Source organism: Babylonia areolata, chromosome 35 (assembly GCF_041734735.1).
Source record: "Babylonia areolata isolate BAREFJ2019XMU chromosome 35, ASM4173473v1, whole genome shotgun sequence".
NCBI lineage: Eukaryota > Metazoa > Mollusca > Gastropoda > Neogastropoda > Buccinidae > Babylonia > Babylonia areolata.
Window position 1 is genome coordinate 7,014,478 of NC_134910.1, and position 23,140 is coordinate 7,037,617.

General features: G+C 44.8%; 1 protein-coding gene and 1 long non-coding RNA gene across 3 annotated transcripts in view; one reads left to right on the top strand and one right to left on the bottom strand.

Moving 5' to 3' along the window:
* Nucleotides 1-10,240, top strand: part of LOC143278073 (tyrosine-protein kinase Fer-like) — a 49,555-nt gene extending 39,315 nt beyond the window's left edge. Inside the window, exons 15-17 of one of the 2 annotated variants that reach the window (XM_076583105.1) lie at nt 1,706-1,857; nt 5,028-5,150; nt 10,013-10,240. In XM_076583105.1, the coding sequence (XP_076439220.1) occupies nt 1,706-1,857; nt 5,028-5,150; nt 10,013-10,152 (415 nt within the window). In that variant the 3' untranslated portion in view covers nt 10,153-10,240. Of the gene's footprint in view, nt 1-1,705; nt 1,858-5,027; nt 5,167-10,012 lie in introns of both variants that reach the window. The other variant, XM_076583106.1, reaches the window with a different exon arrangement.
* Nucleotides 10,241-10,875: 635 nt separating this feature from the next.
* Nucleotides 10,876-11,706, bottom strand: LOC143277822 (uncharacterized). Its single transcript, XR_013053789.1, has 3 exons — nt 11,390-11,706; nt 11,101-11,250; nt 10,876-11,056 (listed from the first exon to the last, which is right to left on the bottom strand). It is a non-coding gene; the product is annotated as an uncharacterized LOC143277822 (long non-coding RNA).
* Nucleotides 11,707-23,140: the final 11,434 nt, after the last annotated feature.

A 23,140-nucleotide genomic window follows, 5' to 3' on the forward strand; every position in this document is an offset into this window, starting at 1 on the left:
GGATTGGTGCCAAGTATCCGTATCAAGCGCTGTTGTGCAAGTGATTCCACCTTATTAAATGCGCTCAGAACTTGGTTTCTGACTGAGGATAGGCGCCATACAAGCATCCATTTTAAACACTGTTGCGCAAGTGACTCCATGTTATCGAAAATGCTTGGAGCTTGGTCTTTGACCGATGATAGGCACCAGTATCCATATCAAGCACCATTGGGTAAGTGACTCATTGTTATTAAAAATGCTCAGAGCTTCGTCTCTGACCAAGGACAGGCACTGTACCGAGAAGTATCCACATCATCATCACGCTGTACAGAACAGTATCCACATCATCATCATCACGCTGTACAGAACAGTATCCACATCATCATCACACTGTACAGAACAGTATCCACATCGTCATCACGCTGTACAGAACAGTATCCACATCATCATCACGCTGTACACAAGAGTATCCACATCATCATCACGCTGTACAGAACAGTATCAACATCACGCTGTACAGAACAGTATCCACATCATCATCACACTGTACAGAACAGTATCCACATCATCATCACGCTGTACACAAGAGTATCCACATCATCATCACGCTGTACAGAACAGTATCAACATCACGCTGTACAGAACAGTATCCACATCATCATCACACTGTACAGAACAGTATCCACATCATCATCACACTGTACAGAACAGTATCCACATCATCATCATGCTGTACAGAACAGTATCCACATCATCATCATGCTGTACAGAACAGTATCCACATCATCATCACACTGTACAGAACAGTATCCACATCATCATCATTCTGTACAGAACAGTATCCACATCATCATCACGCTGTACAGAACAGTATCCACATCATCATCACACTGTACAGAACAGTATCCACATCATCATCATGCTGTACAGAACAGTATCCACATCATCATCACGCTGTACAGAACAGTATCCACATCAACATCACGCTGTACAGAACAGTATCCACATCAACATCACGCTGTACAGAACAGTATCCACATCATCATCATCATCACGCTGTACAGAACAGTATCCACATCATCATCATCATCACGCTGTACAGAACAGTATCCACATCATCATCACACTGTACAGAACAGTATCCACTTCCTCATCATGCTGTACAGAACAGTATCCACATCATCATCATCATCACGCTGTACAGAACAGTATCCACATCATCATCATCATCACGCTGTACAGAACAGTATCCACATCATCATCACGCTGTACAGAACAGTATCCACATCATCATCACGCTGTACAGAACAGTATCCACATCATCATCACACTGTACAGAACAGTATCCACATCATCATCACGCTGTACAGAACAGTATCCACATCATCATCACACTGTACAGAACAGTATCCACATCATCATCACGCTGTACAGAACAGTATCCACATCATCATCACACTGTACAGAACAGTATCCACATCATCATCACGCTGTACAGAACAGTATCCACATCATCATCACGCTGTACAGAACAGTATCCACTTCCTCATCATGCTGTACAGAACAGTATCCACATCATCATCATCATCACGCTGTACAGAACAGTATCCACATCATCACGCAGTACAGAACAGTATCCACATCACACTGTACAGAACAGTATCGACATCCTCATCACGCTGTACAGAACAGTATCCACATCATCATTATCATGATCCTGTTGCAGGGACCTGGCAGCACGGAACTGCCTGGTTGCAGACAACAATGTCGTCAAGATCTCCGACTTTGGCATGTCGCGGGAAGGCGACGAGTACACTCCTTCTGACGGCATGAAAAGCACCCCTATCAGGTGGACCGCTCCAGAGGTTCTCCAGTTTGGTCAGTGCCTGTGTTTGTGTCTTGTGGATGATTGTTCATTTATTTATTTGATTTTGATTTGATTTGAAACTGATATAGCACCTGTCCTCGGTCAGAGATCAAGCTGTAAGCGCTTTACAAACACGGGGTCATTTGCACACCAGGCTGCCTACTTGGGTAGAGCCGACTGACGGCTGCCATTGGGCGCTCATCATTTGTTTCCTGTGTCATTCATTCAGATTTCAGGTACACATAAGCACTCAGACAGACAGAAAGATAGACATATTTATTTACAGTCTTTTCATCCAAGACTGAAAATAAATGATATTATCATTGTTGTTATTGTTATTATTTCAGTTATCATTATTTTTGTTATTATTAAATTACTAAGGAATCATCATTTCTGAAAATTAACGACAAAAAAACTTGAGGATGAGACATTGAGCTCAGGTCCCCCCTGCTGGAGTCTGCACTAGTTGGGTCACGGTAAGTATGTTATTTAAACATAATTTTAGATAGAAAATTTGCTTTTTTGTGGTGAAAGGAAATACACTAGCAAGGCACGCAGATAGAAAGGGAGGTGTTGAGCTGTGGCAACATGCTTTCCTTCCCAAACTCCAGCCCTTGTCCTCCCCTCCCCGGGGAGAGCTGCCTGAATTACACACTGAGAAAGACAAAATGTAGTACAGCACATAATGATAATAATTATTATTATATTTATACAGCACTGAATCTTATGCAGAGACAAATCAAAGCACTTTCGCACCAGTCATTCACACGTATGCATAACTCTTAAAACTGGAGAAACTGAAGACAAGGAAGAGGCAGGGAAGGGAGGCTATCTTCTGAAGAGGTGGGTTTTAAGGCCAGATTTGAAAGAGCTGAGTGTGGAGACCTGATGAAGCGAAAGAGGAAGTTCATTCCAATTGCAAGGTCCAGAGACCAAGAAAGAATGGTGGCCAACAGTCGAGTGTTTGAATCTGGGTATGCGTAAACACAATACAATACAATACAATACAATAGAATTTCCTGCTTAAGAAAAAAAAAAAAAATTCATTTACTGAGATTTTTTGTTTGTTTGCGATCTTGACAAAACTCCCAACATTATTTCTACTATGAAGTGGGCTCAGCTACGCACAGCTTTAATGTAAAATTGTTTGTAAGTGGTTCTACTAACACTGAGGAGTGTTGAGCAGATATATATATATGTTGTTTTTTTTGTCTCATCTGAATGACTAACATCCAAGTATTTTCAGGTACATGTGATTGTGATAAGAAACTCTAGTAAGAACTGGACAGTACAGATACACACACACACACACACACACACACACCCACACACACACACACACCAGTACTGTCCAGCTCTGACTAGAGTACCTTATCACAATTACATGTACCTGAAAATACATGGATGTTAGTCATTCGGATGAGACAAAAAAAACCAAAACATGGTAAAGTACACATTGCTATATGAATGTGTGCTGCGTGGGTCTAGGAACTGTATGATAAGTGCGTCATGTGTGTCCATGAAAGTACACACCACTATGTGATGTTTGTTGAACGCGTGTCCACAAAATTACACGTCACTACTTGATGTGTGTGTTGTGTATGTCCAGAAAAGTACACACCACTATGTGATGTTTGTTGAACGTATGTCCAGGGAAGTACACGTCACTACATGGTGTGTGTGTTGTGTGTGTCCAGGGAAGTACACGTCACTACATGGTGTGTGTGTTGCGTGTGTCCAGGGAAGTACACGTCACTACATGGTGTGTTGTGTGTGTCCAGGGAAGTACACGTCACTACATGGTGTGTGTGTTGCATGTGTCCAGGGAAGTACACGTCACTACATGGTGTGTTGTGTGTGTCCAGGGAAGTACACGTCACTACATGGTGTGTGTGTTGTGTGTGTCCAGGGAAGTACACGTCACTACATGGTGTGTGTGTTGCGTGTGTCCAGGGAAGTACACGTCACTACATGGTGTGTGTTGTTGCGTGTGTCCAGGGAAGTACACGTCACTACATGGTGTGTGTTGTTGCGTGTGTCCAGGGAAGTACACGTTACTACATGGTGTGTGTTGTTGCGTGTGTCCAGGGAAGTACACGTCACTACATGGTGTGTTGTGTGTGTCCAGGGAAGTACACGTCACTACATGGTGTGTGTGTTGTGTGTGTCCAGGGAAGTACACGTCACTACATGGTGTGTTGTGTGTGTCCAGGGAGGTACACGTCACTACATGGTGTGTGTGTTGTGTGTGTCCAGGGAAGTACATGTCACTACATGGTGTGTGTTGTTGCGTGTGTCCAGGGAAGTACACGTCACTACATGGTGTGTTGTGTGTGTCCAGGGAAGTACACGTCACTACATGGTGTGTGTTGTTGCGTGTGTCCAGGGAAGTACACGTCACTACATGGTGTGTGTGTTGTGTGTGTCCAGGGAAGTACACGTTACTACATGGTGTGTGTTGTTGCGTGTGTCCAGGGAAGTACACGTCACTACATGGTGTGTGTTGTTGCGTGTGTCCAGGGAAGTACACGTCACTACATGGTGTGTGTGTTGTGTGTGTCCAGGGAAGTACACGTTACTACATGGTGTGTGTTGTTGCGTGTGTCCAGGGAAGTACACGTCACTACATGGTGTGTGTTGTTGCGTGTGTCCAGGGAAGTACACGTCACTACATGGTGTGTGTGTTGTGTGTGTCCAGGGAAGTACACGTTACTACATGGTGTGTGTTGTTGCGTGTGTCCAGGGAAGTACACGTCACTACATGGTGTGTGTTGTTGCGTGTGTCCAGGGAAGTACACGTCACTACATGGTGTGTGTTGTTGCGTGTGTCCAGGGAAGTACACGTCACTACATGGTGTGTGTGTTGCGTGTGTCCAGGGAAGTACACGTCACTACATGGTGTGTTGTGTGTGTCCAGGGAAGTACACGTCACTACATGGTGTGTGTTGTTGCGTGTGTCCCGGGAAGTACACGTCACTACATGGTGTGTGTTGTTGCGTGTGTCCAGGGAAGTACACGTCACTACATGGTGTGTGTGTTGTGTGTGTCCAGGGAAGTACACGTCACTACATGGTGTGTGTTGTTGCGTGTGTCCAGGGAAGTACACGTCACTACATGGTGTGTGGGTTGCGTGTGTCCAGGAAGGTGCATGTAGCTCTGTGTGTGTCGTTTGTGTGTCCAGGAAAGTACACGTTGCATTGCGATGTGTGGAGCTACGGCATTCTGATGTGGGAGATTTTCTCTGAAGGCCAACAGCCGTACACTGGGATGAGCAACAGAGAGGCCTGGCAGTTTGTTCAAGATGGTAATGTCTCACACTCGTGCGTTTCTTTTCTCCCTTTTTGAATTTTTTATTTTTATTTTTTATGCTGCAGGTTAAAAATGTGGAATATGTTTTTTCTTTGTCTGCCATTCTGTGTGTGTGTGTGTAATGTATGTGTGTGTGTGTGTGTGTGGTGTATGTGTGTACGTGCATGTTTGTGTGTGTGTGTGTGTGTATGTGTGTGGTGTATGTGTGTACATGTGTGTACGTGCATGTTTGTGTGTGTGTATGTGTGTGTGTGTATGTGTGTGTATGTGCGTGTGTGTGTGGTGTATGTGTGTACGTGCATGTTTGTGTGTGTGTGTGTATGTGTGTGTGTGTGTGTGTGTGTATGGGGCTATGACACACCCCTGCTTCACACCGTTGGAAATTTCAAAAGGCGCAGACACCCCTCCTCCAGAAAGTACCAGGCCAGTCATGCTGTTATGAAACAGACGGATCAGTGTTACAAACTTTCTGGGGCGGCTAAGCTCCTGAAGGGCTGTCCACAAGGCCTCTCTGTTGACTGTATCAAACGCCTTGGTCAGGCCAATGAACGCTGCATACACATCCAGATTCTGCTCTCTGCACTTCTCTTGCATGTGACAGACTGCAAAGATCATGTCCATTGTGCTTCGGCCTGGGCAGAATACACACTGGGCTTCTCAAGATCTTGCCAGCAGTAGACAGGAGAGATATGCCTCAGTAGTTGCTACAGTTGGATTTGCTACCCTTGTTTTTGTAGAGGGAGACAACTGTGGCATCTCTGAACTCCTGGGGCATGTCCTCTTCCTTCCAAATGCTGCAGAGGAGGTGGTGGAAGGTGTCAAGAGCCACTGGTCCTGCAGTCTTGCAGATTTCTGCAGGGATCCCTTCCTTGCCAGGTCTTTTCCTGAGCTGGTCTGATTGATGGCTTTCCCTCCAGGCCAGGAGGGAGGCCGAGGCGGTCTGTTCTGGGTCTCTTGAGGGATCTGATCCAGGGCAGAGTGCTTGGTAGAGATGGTCCATACACTGCTTTGATATTGCTGAAGAACATCTTCTTGATCTTAGTGTCAGCGTACAACTGGACTTCATCTGCCTTCCTCTTCTGCCACTTGTCCCACATGTGGCATAGGGCAGCAGCTTGGGCATGGCACCGGAGCTTTTTGAAGGGGTCTCGCTTAGAGGTGGAGGAAATGTCATTCTGTTTGGCTATGAACGCCTTCTGCTTCTCCCCCAGAAGCTGGGTGATGGCTTCATCATTCTCATTGACCCAGTCTTGGTGCACTTGCTTATTTGGGCCGAGTGTTGACTGGACTGCCTCTTTAGCCATCATGCAGAACCGGTCCCTTTGTTGAGTTGAACTTCCAGTGAGTGGTTCATGGGAGGTCCGCTTGTCATCCAGGCTGCTCACAAATTGGTCTCGGTGACCTGGATGGTTTTTTGTTGTTTTTTTTTTGGCTGCCCCATCATCTGCACCGTTTCAGTGGCATTACTCCCACGCTGCTCATTTAGATTCCCCCGTACACGGCCACACCCAGGTTCGTCCGTCGCAGTTCCAGCGTCGGCAGTCCACAGGGAACCATCGATGTTAGGTCGCCAGGAGGCCACACACCAGAGGAGACCCTGCACTGCTGCTGAGTCACTTCGGTGGTGTTCAGTGGTGCCTGTTCTGTTTTAACGTACTTAGGACACCACCTACTAAGCCCCCTACTAACGACAATAATGGCTTAGTCGCGGAGCCAGACTGAGTGAGCGTCCCTCCCAGAGTGGAGACCGCCACCACGTCCCTCAAACAACAGCCCTCCCTGAATCTGCCGACACTGACGACATTGACAGGACTCACCCCAAGCACGGAAGTGGAGGGGTATCGAAACTGAGGTCACCATGAGAGCAGGGCATGAAAGGCCACAGACTTTGAGACTATTTTGTTTATATTGATGACGATGAAGGAGCAGGAGGATGACGATGACGATGACGACGTTGCTATGGAGGTCCATTTTGGTTTGGGACTGCGTGACAAGGCTGTACTCTATGCTTCCTGTCATAATGATATCCCGGCGTTAACCAGTGACCTGGATGTTTGAGCATGGTGATGTTAAGTGATGGCCGGGCGAACTTGGGTTTCTTCCGATGGGTAGTGTGATGTAGAGCGTGACGACTGACCTGACAAGATGGTGGCTCTTGCATAGCCCTGGTACTCCTGAAGTCTCTGGCACCACATCTGTGGCAGGTAACATAGTCAGTTAACTGCCACTGCTTGGACTTGGAATGCATCTTAAGTTGATTTGTAGTTGTCCTCTTGCCTAAGGGTGTTGGTGATTGTCAAGTTATTCTCTGCACAGAGGCTCAGGAGTAACAGGCCATTGGAGTTCATGTTGCCTCTACCTTGTGGTCCCAGCACGCCCTTCCAGTTTGGGTAGTCAGTGCTGACTCTTGGCCTTGAAGTCGCCCAGCAGTATGAGCGTATCTTTAGGGGGTACAGCCTTCACTTCATCGCTGCTGGGCAGTGTTGGCGCATATGCACTGATGACTGTGACTTGCTGGGAGGCATTCAGCGGGAAGCGGAGCTTCATCACTCGTTCGCTGACGGTGGCAGGGAGGTCTGGTAGCTGCTTGAGAAGCGATGCCTTGATTGCCAGTCCTTTCCCATGGAGTCCTTCGTCCTCTTGGGCTTTGCCTTTCCACAAGTTGAGAGTAGTCAGTAACAGATCCTTCATCTGCCACTCTAGTTTCGCTGAGTGCAGCAGTACCGATGCTGCAGCGTGACAGTTCTTTTGTGATGAGGGCTGTTCTCTCAGGTCAAAATCAAAATCAAATCAAAAACACTTTATTAATCCACGTGTAAATTAAGTTGTGTAACCACAGGCTCGTAAACACTGGCATAAAATCATCATGCGCAACATAAGAGATTAAAACTAGTCAAATAAAAATTCCCAATAGCTGACGATATACTAACCCCCCCACACACACATACTCATGTTAAGACAATAGGGTATTGCACAACAATATTAACAAATGAAAACATCCAACAAAAAAGGGTATAGATTACTAAAAATGACATGCGCGCACGCACGCACACACACACACACACATACATACACACACACACACATGCACACACACACACACACACACACACACACACACATACACACACACACTTGCTGAGGTTTCCCTGTCCCTAAGTGTTCGGACGTTCCATGCTCCGAAGATCATCTTTTTGCTTTTCTTTGTGCTTCGACCTCAGGAGTGGTAACACTGTTAGCCGCAGTAAACTGGCCAGTGGGTGATGGGACTAGCAATGTTCGAGACACCTTTTCCAGTCTCCTCTCTCGTGCGAGGGTGAGCAGTGCTATCTTTAACAGGGCTGCTCAGTCTCCTGGGAAAACACCGAACTCCTCTGTTGTCCCGGGGTCAGACAGAGAGAGAGAGAGAGCGACACTTATCTCCAGGCTACCTGCGTGCAGGGTTGGAACTACAGCTCCCAGTGCTTTGCACCTTCCCCATCGCCGCAGGGCTTTGGTGATGGCCGGAATACAGTAGAAGAGTTGAGTACAGAATGTTCTGAAGGGATGCACATAGAGAGCAGTGCGGGCGTTTTATCCCAGTGGGACGGTCGTTGTTTGTGGGCAGTCCCACTCTCTCGGCCTAGGAAGTCGATTTCCAATGGGAACGAGGAATGGTCACGACAAGAGACTTCTTTGGCTGCAGTAGATGACCATGATGCCTTCTGTGTCTTGTGAGCAGTGGACCTGTGATGTAAACATGTTTCTGTGATTGTGCCATACACCCGTGATAAAATCGTGTTTTTGTGAGTGTGCCATGCCCCCGTGATAAAATCATGTTTTTGTGAGTGTGCCATACCCCCCGTGATAAAATCGTGTTTTTGTGAGTGTGCCAAACACCCGTGATAAAATCATGTTTCTGTGAGTGTGCCATACCCCCGTGATAAAATCATGTTTTTGTGAGTGTGCCATACACCCGTGATAAAATCATGTTTTTATGAATGTGCCATACACCCGTGATAAAATCGTGTTTTTGTGAGTGTGCCATACACCCGTGATAAAATCATGTTTTTGTGAGTGTGCCATACACCCGTGAAAAAATCATGTTTTTGTGATTGTGCCATACACCCGTGATAAAATCATGTTTTTGTGAGTGTGCCATACACCCGTGATAAAATCATGTTTGTGTGAGTGTGACCATTAGACCCATGATGAAACCATGTTTTTGTGAGTGTGATCAGTAGATCCATGATAAAAACATTTTTCTGTGAGTGTCACCTTTAGACCCGTGATAAAATCATGTTTCTGTGAGTGTAATCATTAGATACATGAAAAAAACATTTTTCTGTGAGTGTCACGATTAGACCCGTGATAAAATCATGTTTTTTTCAGATTGTGACCTTTGGACTCATGATAAAAACATGTGTTTCTGAGTGTGACCTTTAGACCCATGATAAAATCATGTTTTTGTGAGCATGACCTATAGACCCATGATAAAACCATGTTTTTGTGAGCGTGACCATTAGACCCATGATAAAAACATGTTTGTCTGAGTGTGACCTTTAGACCCATGATAAAAAAAAAAAATTTCTGTGAGTGTGACCAGTAGACCACTGATAAAACACATGATAAAATCATGTTTCTTCGAGTGCAACCTTTAGACCCGTGATGAAAATATTCATGCTTCTGTGAGTGTGACCAGTAGACCAGTAATAAAACCCACGATAAAATCATGTTTCTTCGAGTGCAGCCTTTAGACCTGTGATAAAAAAAATATTCATGCTTTCTGTGAGTGTGACCAGCAGAGACCTGCGATCATCAAAACACGTTGGTGTGAGTGTGACCGTGATTACACCTGCATCCTGTCCGTTCCTACAGGCCAGCGGCTGACGCCCAGTCCCCGGACCCCTGAACCTGTCTGCAAGCTGATGCTGCGATGCTGGGAGGAGGAGCCTGAAGAGCGGCCACGTTTCAAGGAGCTGCTCGAGAACCTGAGAGACATTGTGCAGCGTGTGTGAACCTGAGAGACATAGTGTGTAAACCTGAGAGACATAGTGCGACATGTGTAAACCTGAGAGACATAGTGTGTAAACCTGAGAGACATAGTGTGACATAGTGTGTAAACCTGAGAGACATAGTGTGTAAACCTGAGAGACATAGTGCAGTGTGTGTGAACCTGAGAGACATAGTGTGTAAACCTGAGAGACATAGTGTGTAAACCTGAGAGACATAGTGCGACATAGTGTGTAAACCTGAGAGACATAGTGTGTAAACCTGAGAGACATAGTGTATAAACCTGAGAGACATTGTGTGACATGTGTAAACCTGAGAGACATAGTGTGTAAACCTGAGAGACATAGTGTGTAAACCTGAGAGACATTGTGTGACATGTGTAAACCTGAGAGACATAGTGTGTAAACCTGAGAGACATTGTGTGACATGTGTAAACCTGAGAGACATAGTGTGTAAACCTGAGAGACATAGTGTGTAAACCTGAGAGACATAGTGTGTTAACCTGAGAGACATAGTGTGTAAACCTGAGAGACATAGTGTGTAAACCTGAGAGACATAGTGTGTTAACCTGAGAGACATAGTGTGTAAACCTGAGAGACATTGTGTGTAAACCTGAGAGACATTTTGTGACATGTGTAAACCTGAGAGACATAGTGTGTAAACCTGAGAGACATAGTGCGACATGTGTAAACCTGAGAGACATTATGAGACATGTGTAAACCTGAGAGATATAGTGTGTAAACCTGAGAGACATAGTGTGTAAATGTGAGAGACATTGTGTGTAAACCTGAGAGACATAGTGCGACATGTGTAAACCTGAGAGACATTGTGTGTAAACGTGAGAGACATAGTGTGTAAACCTGAGAGACATAGTGCGACATGTAAACCTGAGAGACATAGTGTGTAAACCTGAGAGACATAGTGTGTAAACCTGAGAGACATAGTGTATAAACCTGAGAGACATTGTGTGACATGTGTAAACCTGAGAGACATAGTGTGTAAACCTGAGAGACACAGTGTGAAAATGTGAGACATGATTGACATAGTATGTAAACCTGAGGCATAGTGTGTAAACCTGAGAGACATAGACATAGTGTGTAAACCTGAGAGACATAGTGTGTAAACCTGAGAGACATTGTGTGTAAACCTGAGAGACATTGTGTGTAAACCTGAGAGACATAGTGTGTAAACCTGAGAGACATAGTGTGAAAATGTGAGACATGATTGACATAGTGTGTAAACCTGAGAGACATAGTGTGTAAACCTGAGAGACATTGTGTGTAAACCTGAGAGACATAGTGTGCACTTATAGAGCTTGGTCTCCGACCGACCGAGGAGATGCGCCATATACGTATCCATGATGTCATCATGCGTATGTGAAAGCGACCTAGGCAGTGGCTGTGGATGACAACACTGGACCACAAGTTTTTTTCAGGGAGGCAGACGACGACAGTCTTACAGTGCCTTGAGGTGGAAGGAAAAGGACGTTGCATGGTTTAAACATTTAAATGTTGGCTCCGTCCCCTTGGAACAGGGGGGTGGGTGGGTTGGGGAGGGGCGGGAGGGAGAGGGGGGTTGGGGGGGGGGGGCGGGGTGTGGCACCAACTGCTTCTGGAACTGGGTCACTTTGATGCCTGGAAATCGTCTGTGTTTATATCAGATTTTTGATGATGATGATGATGGCTTTTTCTGCTGCATGCGCACACAGAATCTAATCTTCAGTTTGATTTGAATACTTATCTGCAATCAAAATAAATGGGGAGGGAGGGAAGGGGGTGTGTGTGTGTGTGTGTGGGGGGGGGGGGGGAGCCCAGATCCAGAATCCTTGTTTCATTTCCCTTCACAAAAATATTGTTTGTTTCTGCATTTCTTATGGTGTTGTATATTTTTTCTTTTTATATATAGATCTATCTATCTATCTATATACCTGTCTGTCTATCTATCTATCTTATAGATAGATACAGATACATATATATATGTCAACATATGTGCGGACCTTGTGCCTGAACCCCCTTCATGTGTATATGCAAGCAGAAGATCAAATACGCACGTTAAAGATCCTGCAATCCATGTCAGCGTTCGGTGGGTTATGGAAACAAGAACATACCCAGCATGCACACCCCCGAAAACGGAGTATGGCTGCCTACATGGCGGGGTAAAAACGGTCATACACGTAAAAGCCCACTCGTGTGCATACGAGTGAACGCAGAAGAAGAAGAAGAAGAAGGATTAGACCCTCATCTGCCAGTATACTGTGTCCTTGAGGGTCTGGGTTTGAATCCCGCTCTCGCCCTTTCTCCCAAGTTGGACTGGAAAATCAAACTGAGCATCTAGTCGTTTGGATGAGATGATGAACCAAGGTCCCGTGTTGTTAGTATTATTATTATTATTATTATTATTATTATTAGTTGTTGTTGTATAAGAGTTCCTGTCTATTTCATTACTTATTTTCATCATGGTTCAAGCTTGTGAGACGATTTTCAAGGGCTTTATCCATGTTTTGAACCCGAAATGTAACATTCATTGCTTATTTTCATCATGGCTCAAACTTGTGAGACGATTTTCAAGGGCTTTATCCGTGTTGTGAACCCGAAATGTAACATTTATTACTTATTTTCATCATGGCTCAAACTTGTGAGACGATTTTCAAGGGCTTTATCCGTGTTGTGAACCCGAAATGTAACATTCATTACTTATTTTCATCATAGCTCAAACTTGTGAGACGATTTTCAAGGGCTTTATCCGTGTTGTGAACCCGAAATGTAACATTCATTACTTATTTTCATCATAGCTCAAACTTGTGAGATGATTTTCAAGGGCTTTATCCGTGTTGTGAATCCGAAATGTAACATTCATTACTTAATTTCATCATAGTTCAAACTTGTGAGACGATTTTCAAGTGCCTTATCTGTGTTATGAACCCTAAATGTAACATTCATTACTTAATTTCATCATGGTTCAAACTTGTGAGAGAATTTTCAAAGGCCTTTATCCGTGTTGTGAACCCTAAATGTAACATTCATTACACTTAATTTCATCATGGTTCAAACTTGTGAGACAATTTTCAAGTGCTTTATCCCTGTTGTGAACCCGAAATGTAACATTGATTACTTATTTTCATCATGGCTCAAACTTTTAAAACAGTCTTCAAGTGCTTCATTAGTGTTGTGAATCTGAAACATAACATTGATTACTTATTTCATTATGGCTTGAACTTTCAAAACAGTATTCAAGTGCTTCATCAGTACATGTATTGTGAACCTGAAACATAACATTGATTACTTATTTCATTATGGCTTGAACTTTCAAAACAGTATTCAAGTGCTTCATCAGTGTTGTGAATCTGAACTCCAACAGATAGTTCTTTATTCACTTTTGTACATTACCTGATATTGTTGAAGTATCTGTAATAGAGGAGCGATTGAATATTGACATTAATCAATGAATGTTATTGAGTTGGGGGGTTGGAAGGGGGTGCTGGGGGTGGGGGGGTGGGGGTGGGGGTTAAAAAAGATAAGTGATAAATGTTATCTACAGGAACATGCACACGCTACCACTTAACTTTTATCTGCAGTTGCCGCACATTCACTGGTTGTGACGGTATGCAGTCTTAAATCTTGGGTACTTGTGTTGCCTCTTTGTCTGTCTCAGTCTCTGTCCCTCCCTCCCTCCCATCTCTCTCTCTCTCTTTCAGTGTGTGTCCAGTATTACCTGTTATGAAATTGCATCTAGTTCCTCATATGATTATCACTGTTGGTGTCACTGTCACTGTCGGTGTCGCTGTTAGTGTCACTATCACTGTCACTGTCGGTGTCACTATCGATGTCACTGTCGGTGTCACTGTCACTGTTGCTGTTAGTGTCACTATCGGTGTCACTGTCACTGTCGGTGTCACTGTCACTGGTCCCGAAAGCAGGTTTGGTCGTGGGGGGGGATGGGTGGGTGGGCGCTACACTGCTGATCGCCATCACCAACATTCTCCATTTCCGGCGGTTGTAGGGTAGGGGCCTGAGTTTCTGCAAAGCTCCTCTCTGTCCTCTCTGTGGTGTTGTCTGTCCGAGAGAGACAGACAGAGAGAGAGAGACAGAGACAGACAGGAAAGAAGGAAGGCAGGCAGACAGACAGGCAGACAGGAAGGCAGACAGACAGACAGGAAGGCAGACAGACAGACAGGCAGACAGACAGGAAGGCAGACAGACAGACAGGAAGGCAGACAGACAGACAGGAAGGCAGACAGACAGACAGGAAGGCAGACAGACAGACAGACAGGCAGACAGACAGGAAGGCAGACAGGAAGGCAGACAGACAGACAGGCAGGCAGACAGGAAGGCAGACAGACAGACAGGAAGGCAGACAGACAGGAAGGCAGACAGACAGACAGGCAGGCAGACAGGAAGGCAGACAGACAGACAGGCAGACAGACAGGAAGGCAGACAGACAGACAGGAAGGCAGACAGGAAGGCAGACAGACAGACAGGAAGGCAGACAGGCAGACAGACAGGAAGGCAGACAGACAGACAGGAAGGCAGACAGACAGACAGACAGGAAGGCAGACAGACAGACAGGAAGGCAGACAGACAGACAGACAGGAAGGCAGACAGACAGGAAGGCAGACAGACAGACAGACAGGAAGGCAGACAGACAGACAGACAGGAAGGCAGACAGACAGGAAGGCAGACAGGAAGGCAGACAGACAGACAGGAAGGCAGACAGACAGACAGGAAGGCAGACAGACAGACAGACAGACAGGAAGGCAGACAGACAGACAGACAGGCAGGCAGGCAGACAGGAAGGCAGACAGACAGACAGACAGACAGACAGGAAGGCAGACAGACAGGAAGGCAGACAGACAGACAGACAGGCAGACAGACAGGCAGGCAGACAGGAAGGCAGACAGACAGGAAGGCAGACAGGCAGACAGGAAGGCAGGCAGACAGACAGACAGACAGACAGGCAGACAGACAGGAAGGCAGACAGACAGACAGACAGACAGACAGACAGGAAGGCAGACAGACAGACAGGAAGGCAGGCAGGCAGACAGACAGACAGGAAGGCAGACAGACAGACAGGCAGACAGACAGACAGGAAGGCAGGCAGGCAGGCAGACAGACAGGCAGGCAGACAGACAGACAGGAAGGCAGGCAGGCAGACAGACAGGAAGGCAGACAGACAGGAAGGCAGACAGACAGACAGACAGGAAGGCAGACAGACAGGAAGGCAGACAGACAGACAGACAGGAAGGCAGACAGACAGACAGACAGGAAGGCAGACAGACAGACAGGAAGGCAGGCAGGCAGACAGACAGACAGACAGGAAGGCAGGCAGACAGACAGACAGGAAGGCAGACAGACAGAGAGTTGGATAGAGAGAGAGAGAGAGAGATTCAAAAACTTTATTACTCGAGGGTAAAGATTTTAGGCATTGCCTAGTCTTCCAGTCTGTCCTTGTGACAACAAAAACAGAGAGAGAGAGAGAGAGAGGCTGTCTGCATCGTCTCCCCCCCCCCCCCCCCCACACACTGTTCCCAGAATGATGGCCTTGGAGAGCCCGGTCAGTTCTTTACATGTGGTCATATCATCTCTTTTTTTTTGGTTGTTGTTTGTTTGTTCACTGTGCTCAGCAGGTCTTCATACTGACCAGCGCGCTGCGTAATGATTTTCCTGACTTCTTCATTTTGTTACTTGGTCCCTGTGGGAGGAGATGCTCAAGGAAGTCTCCTGACGCAACTCATTTCCACCGGTTGGATCCGTCTGTGAAGCTCTGCTGTGTGTGTCTCAGGTCTTGCATGCATTCTAGAAAATAGAATCCGTGCGTGGAGGGGCCTCAGCTTTGTTCTGAGACTGATGTTCTTTTTTTTTTTTTTTTTTTTTTTTTTTTTAAATAAATATTTTATTCGAGTTTAACATTTAATACATACCGACGGACATACAAAACCAGCATATGAAATCAACAATATTTGCCACTGTGCACCACCTGAACTGCAAATCAGGAAAGCAACACAACACTGTCTTCATACAGAGAAAAAAAAACCCCAAAATTCACATGCACCGTATAAAACAAGTAAATGAAAAGAAAAAGAAAATAAATAAAAGAACAAACATTACATTCGTGGTTGTCTTTCCTCCTCCTCGTTGCCTTCAATCATTTTTATGTATGGGTACCATTTTCTAGAAAATGCTATGGACTGATGTTCTTAGTTCTATCTCCCATCGTACAGGCTTCAGTCTTTTTTTCTTTTTGTTTTCTTTTGCTGCCCCATCATCTGCACCGTTTCAGTGGCATTACTCCCACGCCGCTCATTTACATTCCCCCCCATACACGGCCACACCCCGGGGTTCGTCTGTCGCAGCGTTCGTCCAGCGTCAGCAGTCCACAGGGAACCAGTCTTGCCAGTACTGATGCAGTGAGCACAGCGCTTGCCAGTATTTTTTAGTCGTAGAGTTGTTGCGAATTACTGTTATATATGTGTGCACCCTGTGTGTGTGTGTGTTTGTGTGTGTACAACTAGTATGTGATGTAATTGTATCCCCCACACCCCAAAAGGGACAAAAGGATTAGATTTCTTTGAATCGTTGCATCTTTTTTTTTTTTTTCTTTTCTTTTTTTTACATCATGTGTACCACATAGTCAAACACACCACCACATTCACAGTTCGCTGTTGACAGACAACATGAAATGATGAACAGGGAGACAACCCTGGAGAAATGAAAATTTTGGGCAGGTTGTGATGCCACAGCCGTTGGCATTTGTGTGCTTCTGCTGTCGCCGCCGGCTCTGGCACCGAGACGGTATTCAGTTGTGATGGATACCATACATCTTGTAGTGAAGATAATGCCTTTTGTTATGTGTCTTTTATTGAAGATAATGCCTTTTGTTATGTGTCTTTTATTGAAGAGAATGTCTTTTGTTATGCGTCTTTTATTGAAGATAATGCCTTTTATTATGCGTCTTTTGTTAAAGATAAAGTGTTGTTTTTTTTATATACGCATCTTTTATTGAAGAGAATGTCTTTTATTATGCGTCTTTTGATAAAGGAAATGCCTTTTGATAATTCGTCCTTTATTAAAGAAAATGTCTTCTATGATGCATTTTTTTTGTTCAAGATCAAGTGTTTTACAATGCATCTTTTATTGAAGAAAATGTCTTTTATAATGCATCTTTTGTTAAAGATAATGTGTATTTCATAATGCATCTTTTATTGAAGATGTGTTCCATAATGCATCTTTTGTTAAAGATAATGTTTTTCATAATGGATATTTTATTGGAGAAAATGTCTTCTGTAATTCATCTTTTTTTAAAGATAAAAAATCTTTCTAAATGCATCTTTTTTTTATGGTGTGTCTTTTGTTGGAGAAAATTTCTTTGATAATGTGTCTTTTATTGAAGAAAATATTGTTTTTTTTATAATGTATCTTTTATTGAAGAGGATGTGTTCAATGATGCATCTTTTGTTGAAGAAAATGTCTTTTATAATGCATCTTTTGTTAAAGATAATGTATTTTATAATGCATCTTTTATTGAAGAAAATGTGTTATATTATGCGTCTTTTGATGAAGATTTAAAAAAATTTTTTTTACATAATGTGTCTTTTGTTGAAGATAATGTCTTGTATAATGTTTTGTTTATCCAGGAAAATATCTTTTATGATCCGTTTTTTATTGGAGATAATGTTTTTTTATTATGCAAAAATTGGCTTGGTTTTTGGCCACTTGTGTAGGTTCTGTCTTCTCTGTTTCTGTCTCATGGTTCTGTCTGTAACAGTCGTAAACTCTTGTGTGTATGTATCTAATACACTGAAAATACGACAGGAATTTTTTGAGTGACTGCTCAATGCGCAGGCAACACCTTTGTGCTACATGTTTATGGTAATTCACATTCTTTCTTGTTGCTACATGGTCACTACGCTGTGTACTTTTTGATCACTTTCTAGGGGCCGGAGGCCTGGAGATTAACGCTTTGTTTTTTCTTGCTACATGGTCACTACGCTGTGTACTACGCTGTGTACTTTGTGACCACTTTCTAGGGGCCAGAGGCCTGGAGATTAACGCTTTGTTTCTTGTTGCTACATGGTCACTACGCTGTGTACTACGCTGTGTACTTTGTGACCACTTTCTAGGGGCCGGAGGCCTGGAGATTAACGCTTTGTTTCTTGTTGCTACATGGTCACTACGCTGTGTACTTTGTGACCACTTTCTAGGGGCCGGAGGCCTGGAGATTAACGCTTTGTTTCTTGTTGCTACATGGTCACTACGCTGTGTACTACGCTGTGTACTTTGTGACCACTTTCTAGGGGCCGGAGGCCTGGAGATTAACGCTTTGTTTCTTGTTGCTACATGGTCACTACGCTGTGTACTACGCTGTGTACTTTGTGACCACTTTCTAGGGGCCGGAGGCCTGGTGATAAACGCTTTGTTTCTTGTTGCTACATGGTCACTACGCTGTGTACTACGCTGTGTACTTTGTGACCACTTTCTAGGGGCCGGAGGCCTGGTGATAAACGCTTTGTTTCTTGTTGCTACATGGTCACTACGCTGTGTACTTTGTGACCACTTTCTAGGGGCCAGAGGCCTGGAGATTAACGCTTTGTTTCTTGTTGCTACATGGTCACTACGCTGTGTACTACGCTGTGTACTTTGTGACCACTTTCTAGGGGCCGGAGGCCTGGAGATTAACGCTTTGTTTCTTGTTGCTACATGGTCACTACGCTGTGTACTACGCTGTGTACTTTGTGACCACTTTCTAGGGGCCGGAGGCCTGGTGATAAACGCTTTGTTTCTTGTTGCTACATGGTCACTACGCTGTGTACTTTGTGACCACTTTCTAGGGGCCGGAGGCCTGGAGATTAACGCTTTGTTTCTTGTTGCTACATGGTCACTACGCTGTGTACTACGCTGTGTACTTTGTGACCACTTTCTAGGGGCCGGAGGCCTGGAGATTAACGCTTTGTTTCTTGTTGCTACATGGTCACTACGCTGTGTACTACGCTGTGTACTTTGTGACCACTTTCTAGGGGCCGGAGGCCTGGAGATTAACGCTTTGTTTCTTGTTGCTACATGGTCACTACGCTGTGTACTACGCTGTGTACTTTGTGACCACTTTCTAGGGGCCGGAGGCCTGGAGATTAACGCTTTGTTTCTTGTTGCTACATGGTCACTACGCTGTGTACTACGCTGTGTACTTTGTGACCACTTTCTAGGGGCTGGAGGCCTGGAGATAAACGCTTTGTTTTTTGTTGCTACATGGTCACTACGCTGTGTACTTTTTGAGCACTTTCTAGGGGCCGGAGGCCTGGTGATAAACGCTTTGTTTCTTGTTGCTACATGGTCACTACGCTGTGTACTACGCTGTGTACTTTTTGAGCACTTTCTAGGGGCCGGAGGCCTGGAGATTAACGCTTTGTTTCTTGTTGCTACATGGTCACTACGCTGTGTACTTTTTGACCACTTTCTAGGGGCCGGAGGCCTGGTGATAAACGCTTTGTTTTTTCTTGCTACATGGTCACTACGCTGTGTACTTTTTGACCACTTTCTAGGGGCCGGAGGCCTGGTGATAAACGCTTTGTTTTTTCTTGCTACATGGTCACTACGCTGTGTACTTTTTGACCACTTTCTAGGGGCCGGAGGCCTGGAGATTAACGCTTTGTTTTTTCTTGCTACATGGTCACTACGCTGTGTACTTTGTGACCACTTTCTAGGGGCCGGAGGCCTGGAGATTAACGCTTTGTTTCTTGTTGTTACATGGTCACTACGCTGTGTACTTTTTGACCACTTTCTAGGGGCCGGAGGCCTGGAGATTAACGCTTTGTTTCTTGTTGTTACATGGTCACTACGCTGTGTACTTTTTGAGCACTTTCTAGGGGCCGGAGGCCTGGAGATTAACGCTTTGTTTCTTGTTGCTACATGGTCACTACGCTGTGTACTTTGTGACCACTTTCTAGGGGCCGGAGGCCTGGAGATTAACGCTTTGTTCTGCTTTTCTTTCTCTTTCCTCCTCCTCCTCTCTCTCTCTCTGTGTGTCTCTCCCTGTCATGAGAGTGCGTGTGTGCGTGCATGCGTGTGTGTGTATGTGTGTGTGTGCGTGTGTGCGCGTGTGTGAGTGTAAATATGCATTAAATACAACCAGTCTCTCCCCCCCCCACGCCCCCTCCCCCCCAGAAAAAGACTTCAAACAAGAAAAATGAATGTCTCTGATTCTGCCCATCTCTCATTTTACTTCAGTTTTGCAGTGCTGCAATTCTTATTCATGTAGCTTTGATTTTAACTATGTATGTTGCTTTGATATAACGGATGAGTTTGTATTATACTCCATGTTTTGGTGATACATATACTTGCCATGTCAAACTGATGCAAACTAGGCCTGTCAGTTTGCTCGGCTTGGACAAATTTCGCGCGGCTAACAGTGAAAAGACGAGCAGTCTTGCCCGGTCCACTCTTAGCCAATCAAACGCCTCAAAAAGCTACAAGCGCTGAATTTTTTTCCCCCACCTTCCTTTTTTTTTTTTTTTTACTGCTCGTGTTTTCCCTGCTTTGAAAAGCTGGATGGAAGAGAAAAAAATAAGCAAATATTGTTTGCTAACTATGTTCCCCTCAGGAGACAAAATTCAGTCATTCACTCTGTTAATTTTCTCTTTCATGTCAAATCACCGTGTCAAGCCTGTTAATTTTCTCTTTCATGTCAAATCACCGTGTCAAGCCTGTTAATTTTCTCTTTCATGTCAAATCACCGTGTCAAGCCTTATCTTCAGGCACTAGATCCAGTGAGTGCAATGTGTAGTCAGCATCAGCTATCGTAGTCAACTTGCGATATGTTAAAGTCACATCCCTGAACTGAAACCATCTTCAGCGTTGACAATCTTCAGCAGTTCATTGCAAATGTATGACTTTTTCAACTCCTTGTTAAATAGTCCAGCTTGGTTTTTTTTTTCCAATAAATGAATAATAACAGTCACAGTGTAATTTTGTAAGATTGATTTTTGTTTTGCTTTTCTCATATTTGGGCATCTGAACTTCTGTTTATCATTTTCTTTCGAAAATCCCATGCTTCTGAAATATATTTATCAAATGATTTTATGATATCTTCATCATTCGATCTAAGCAGCATTATCATATCTTCTCTTTTTACTACACCCTTTTCAAAAAGAGCACATTTTTATACGTATAAAATCATCAGATTTGCACTGAAACACAAAATGGTTTTCATCATCAGTAGCTGAGTTACATATTGGACAGGGAGACTCTGTTGCTCTGCCAGTTTCAAACCATCTTTTATTGGCATTAAAGTCCCTGAGAGAGAGAGAGAGAGAGAGAGAGAAACGAACTGTTTCAGGGTATGATCACAGGCCAGGCCAATCCAGCGAGCAGAGGGTCCCGTACCAGCACAGCCCCAGCCCGTCATTTATTCTTCCTTTGGATCTTCTTCTTCTTTCTTCTTTCCGTTACACGACTAACAACGACGTGCCGTTGACTCTGTCGTGGTTCATGCATGCTGGGTATTTTCGTGTCTCCATAACCCACCGAACACTGACATAGGTTACAGGATCTTTAACGTGCGTATTTGTTCTTCTGTGTGTGTATACACACGAAGGAGGTTCAGGCACTAGCAGGTCTGCACATATTTTGACCTGGGAGATGGGAAAAATCTCCACCCTTTACCCACCAGGCGCCGTTACCTTGCTTTGAATCCGGGACCCTCCGATTGAAAGTCCAACGCTTAAACCACTCGGCTATTGCGCCCGTCAGGGGGAGAGAGTGAGAAAGAGAGAGATTGAGGGGGTGAGGGGGGTGGGAGTTTTAGGATCATGTCAGACCCTAACTGGAGTTCTGTGTGAGACAGGTGGGGTTTTTTTTTCTTCTTTTTTTTTTTTTTTTTTTTTACAAATTTCCATTTTATTTCTCATTTCTTTAAGGCATGTACTGCCTCAGCATTTACGGTTTTCTCACTCAGGCTGTTCCAGTCCTAGCATCTCTCTCGCTCTCTTTCTCTCTCTCTCTATATATATATATCTCATATAGTATACACACACACAAAGATAGATATGCACACGCAAATACACACAAACACGCACATACACACCAACTCTCACACACACGCACACACACACACACATGCACACACATTTTGTCCATCACACGGAGCCCCATTTGCTCAGTTCCAAAGGATCGACTTCCTGAGAAACAAAAGCACTACACTGGAAGAGGAAAAAAAAAAAAAAAAAAAAAGCAAGGGGAAAAAAGGAAGGAAAAAAAGACCCTGGAAAGCACATTTTGTTTTCTGTTGGCTTTTTATTTATCCTCCATGAGAACACAAAGGCACAGAATAAGTTGCAATATTTGATCGTATCATGGCGCTATCGATGTATAAAATAACCACGCAACAAAAGATGCCCAGAGAAAACAAACTCACAAAAACGAGGCATCTGGAGTAGAATAGAAACACAAACAAAAAAACTAATCCTCAGTAATTTCAACTTGTCCAGTTCAGTTAAAAAAGCAGCACAGCGGAAAGATCAAACTGTCAAAAAAAAAAAAGAAAAAAAAAGGGGGGGGTGGGCGGGGGGGGGGGAAGGGGGGGGGGGGGCTTGGGGGTGGGGGTGGAAACATGATGGGAAGGGGGAGAGAGAGAGAGAGAGAAATGGAAAAGGTTGGGGGGGCGGGGGGGGGGGGGGGGGGGGGGGGGGGAGGGGGGGAAGTAGAAAGGGAGAGGGGGGGAGAGAGAGTGTGGAAACATGGAGACAGAGAGAGGGGGGAGGAGAGAAAGGGAGAAAGTGGATGGAGAGAGAGAGAGAGAGAGGGGGGGGGAAGAGAAAGGGAGAAAGTGGATGGGAGAGAGAGAGAGGGGGGGGAGAGAAAGGGAGAAAGTGGATGGAGAGAGAGAGAGGGGGGGGGGGAGAGAAAGGGAGAAAGTGGATGGAGAGAGAGAGAGAGGGGGGGGAGAGAAAGGGGAGAAAGTGGATGGAGAGAGAGAGAGGGGGGGGGAGAGAAAAGTGGATGGAGA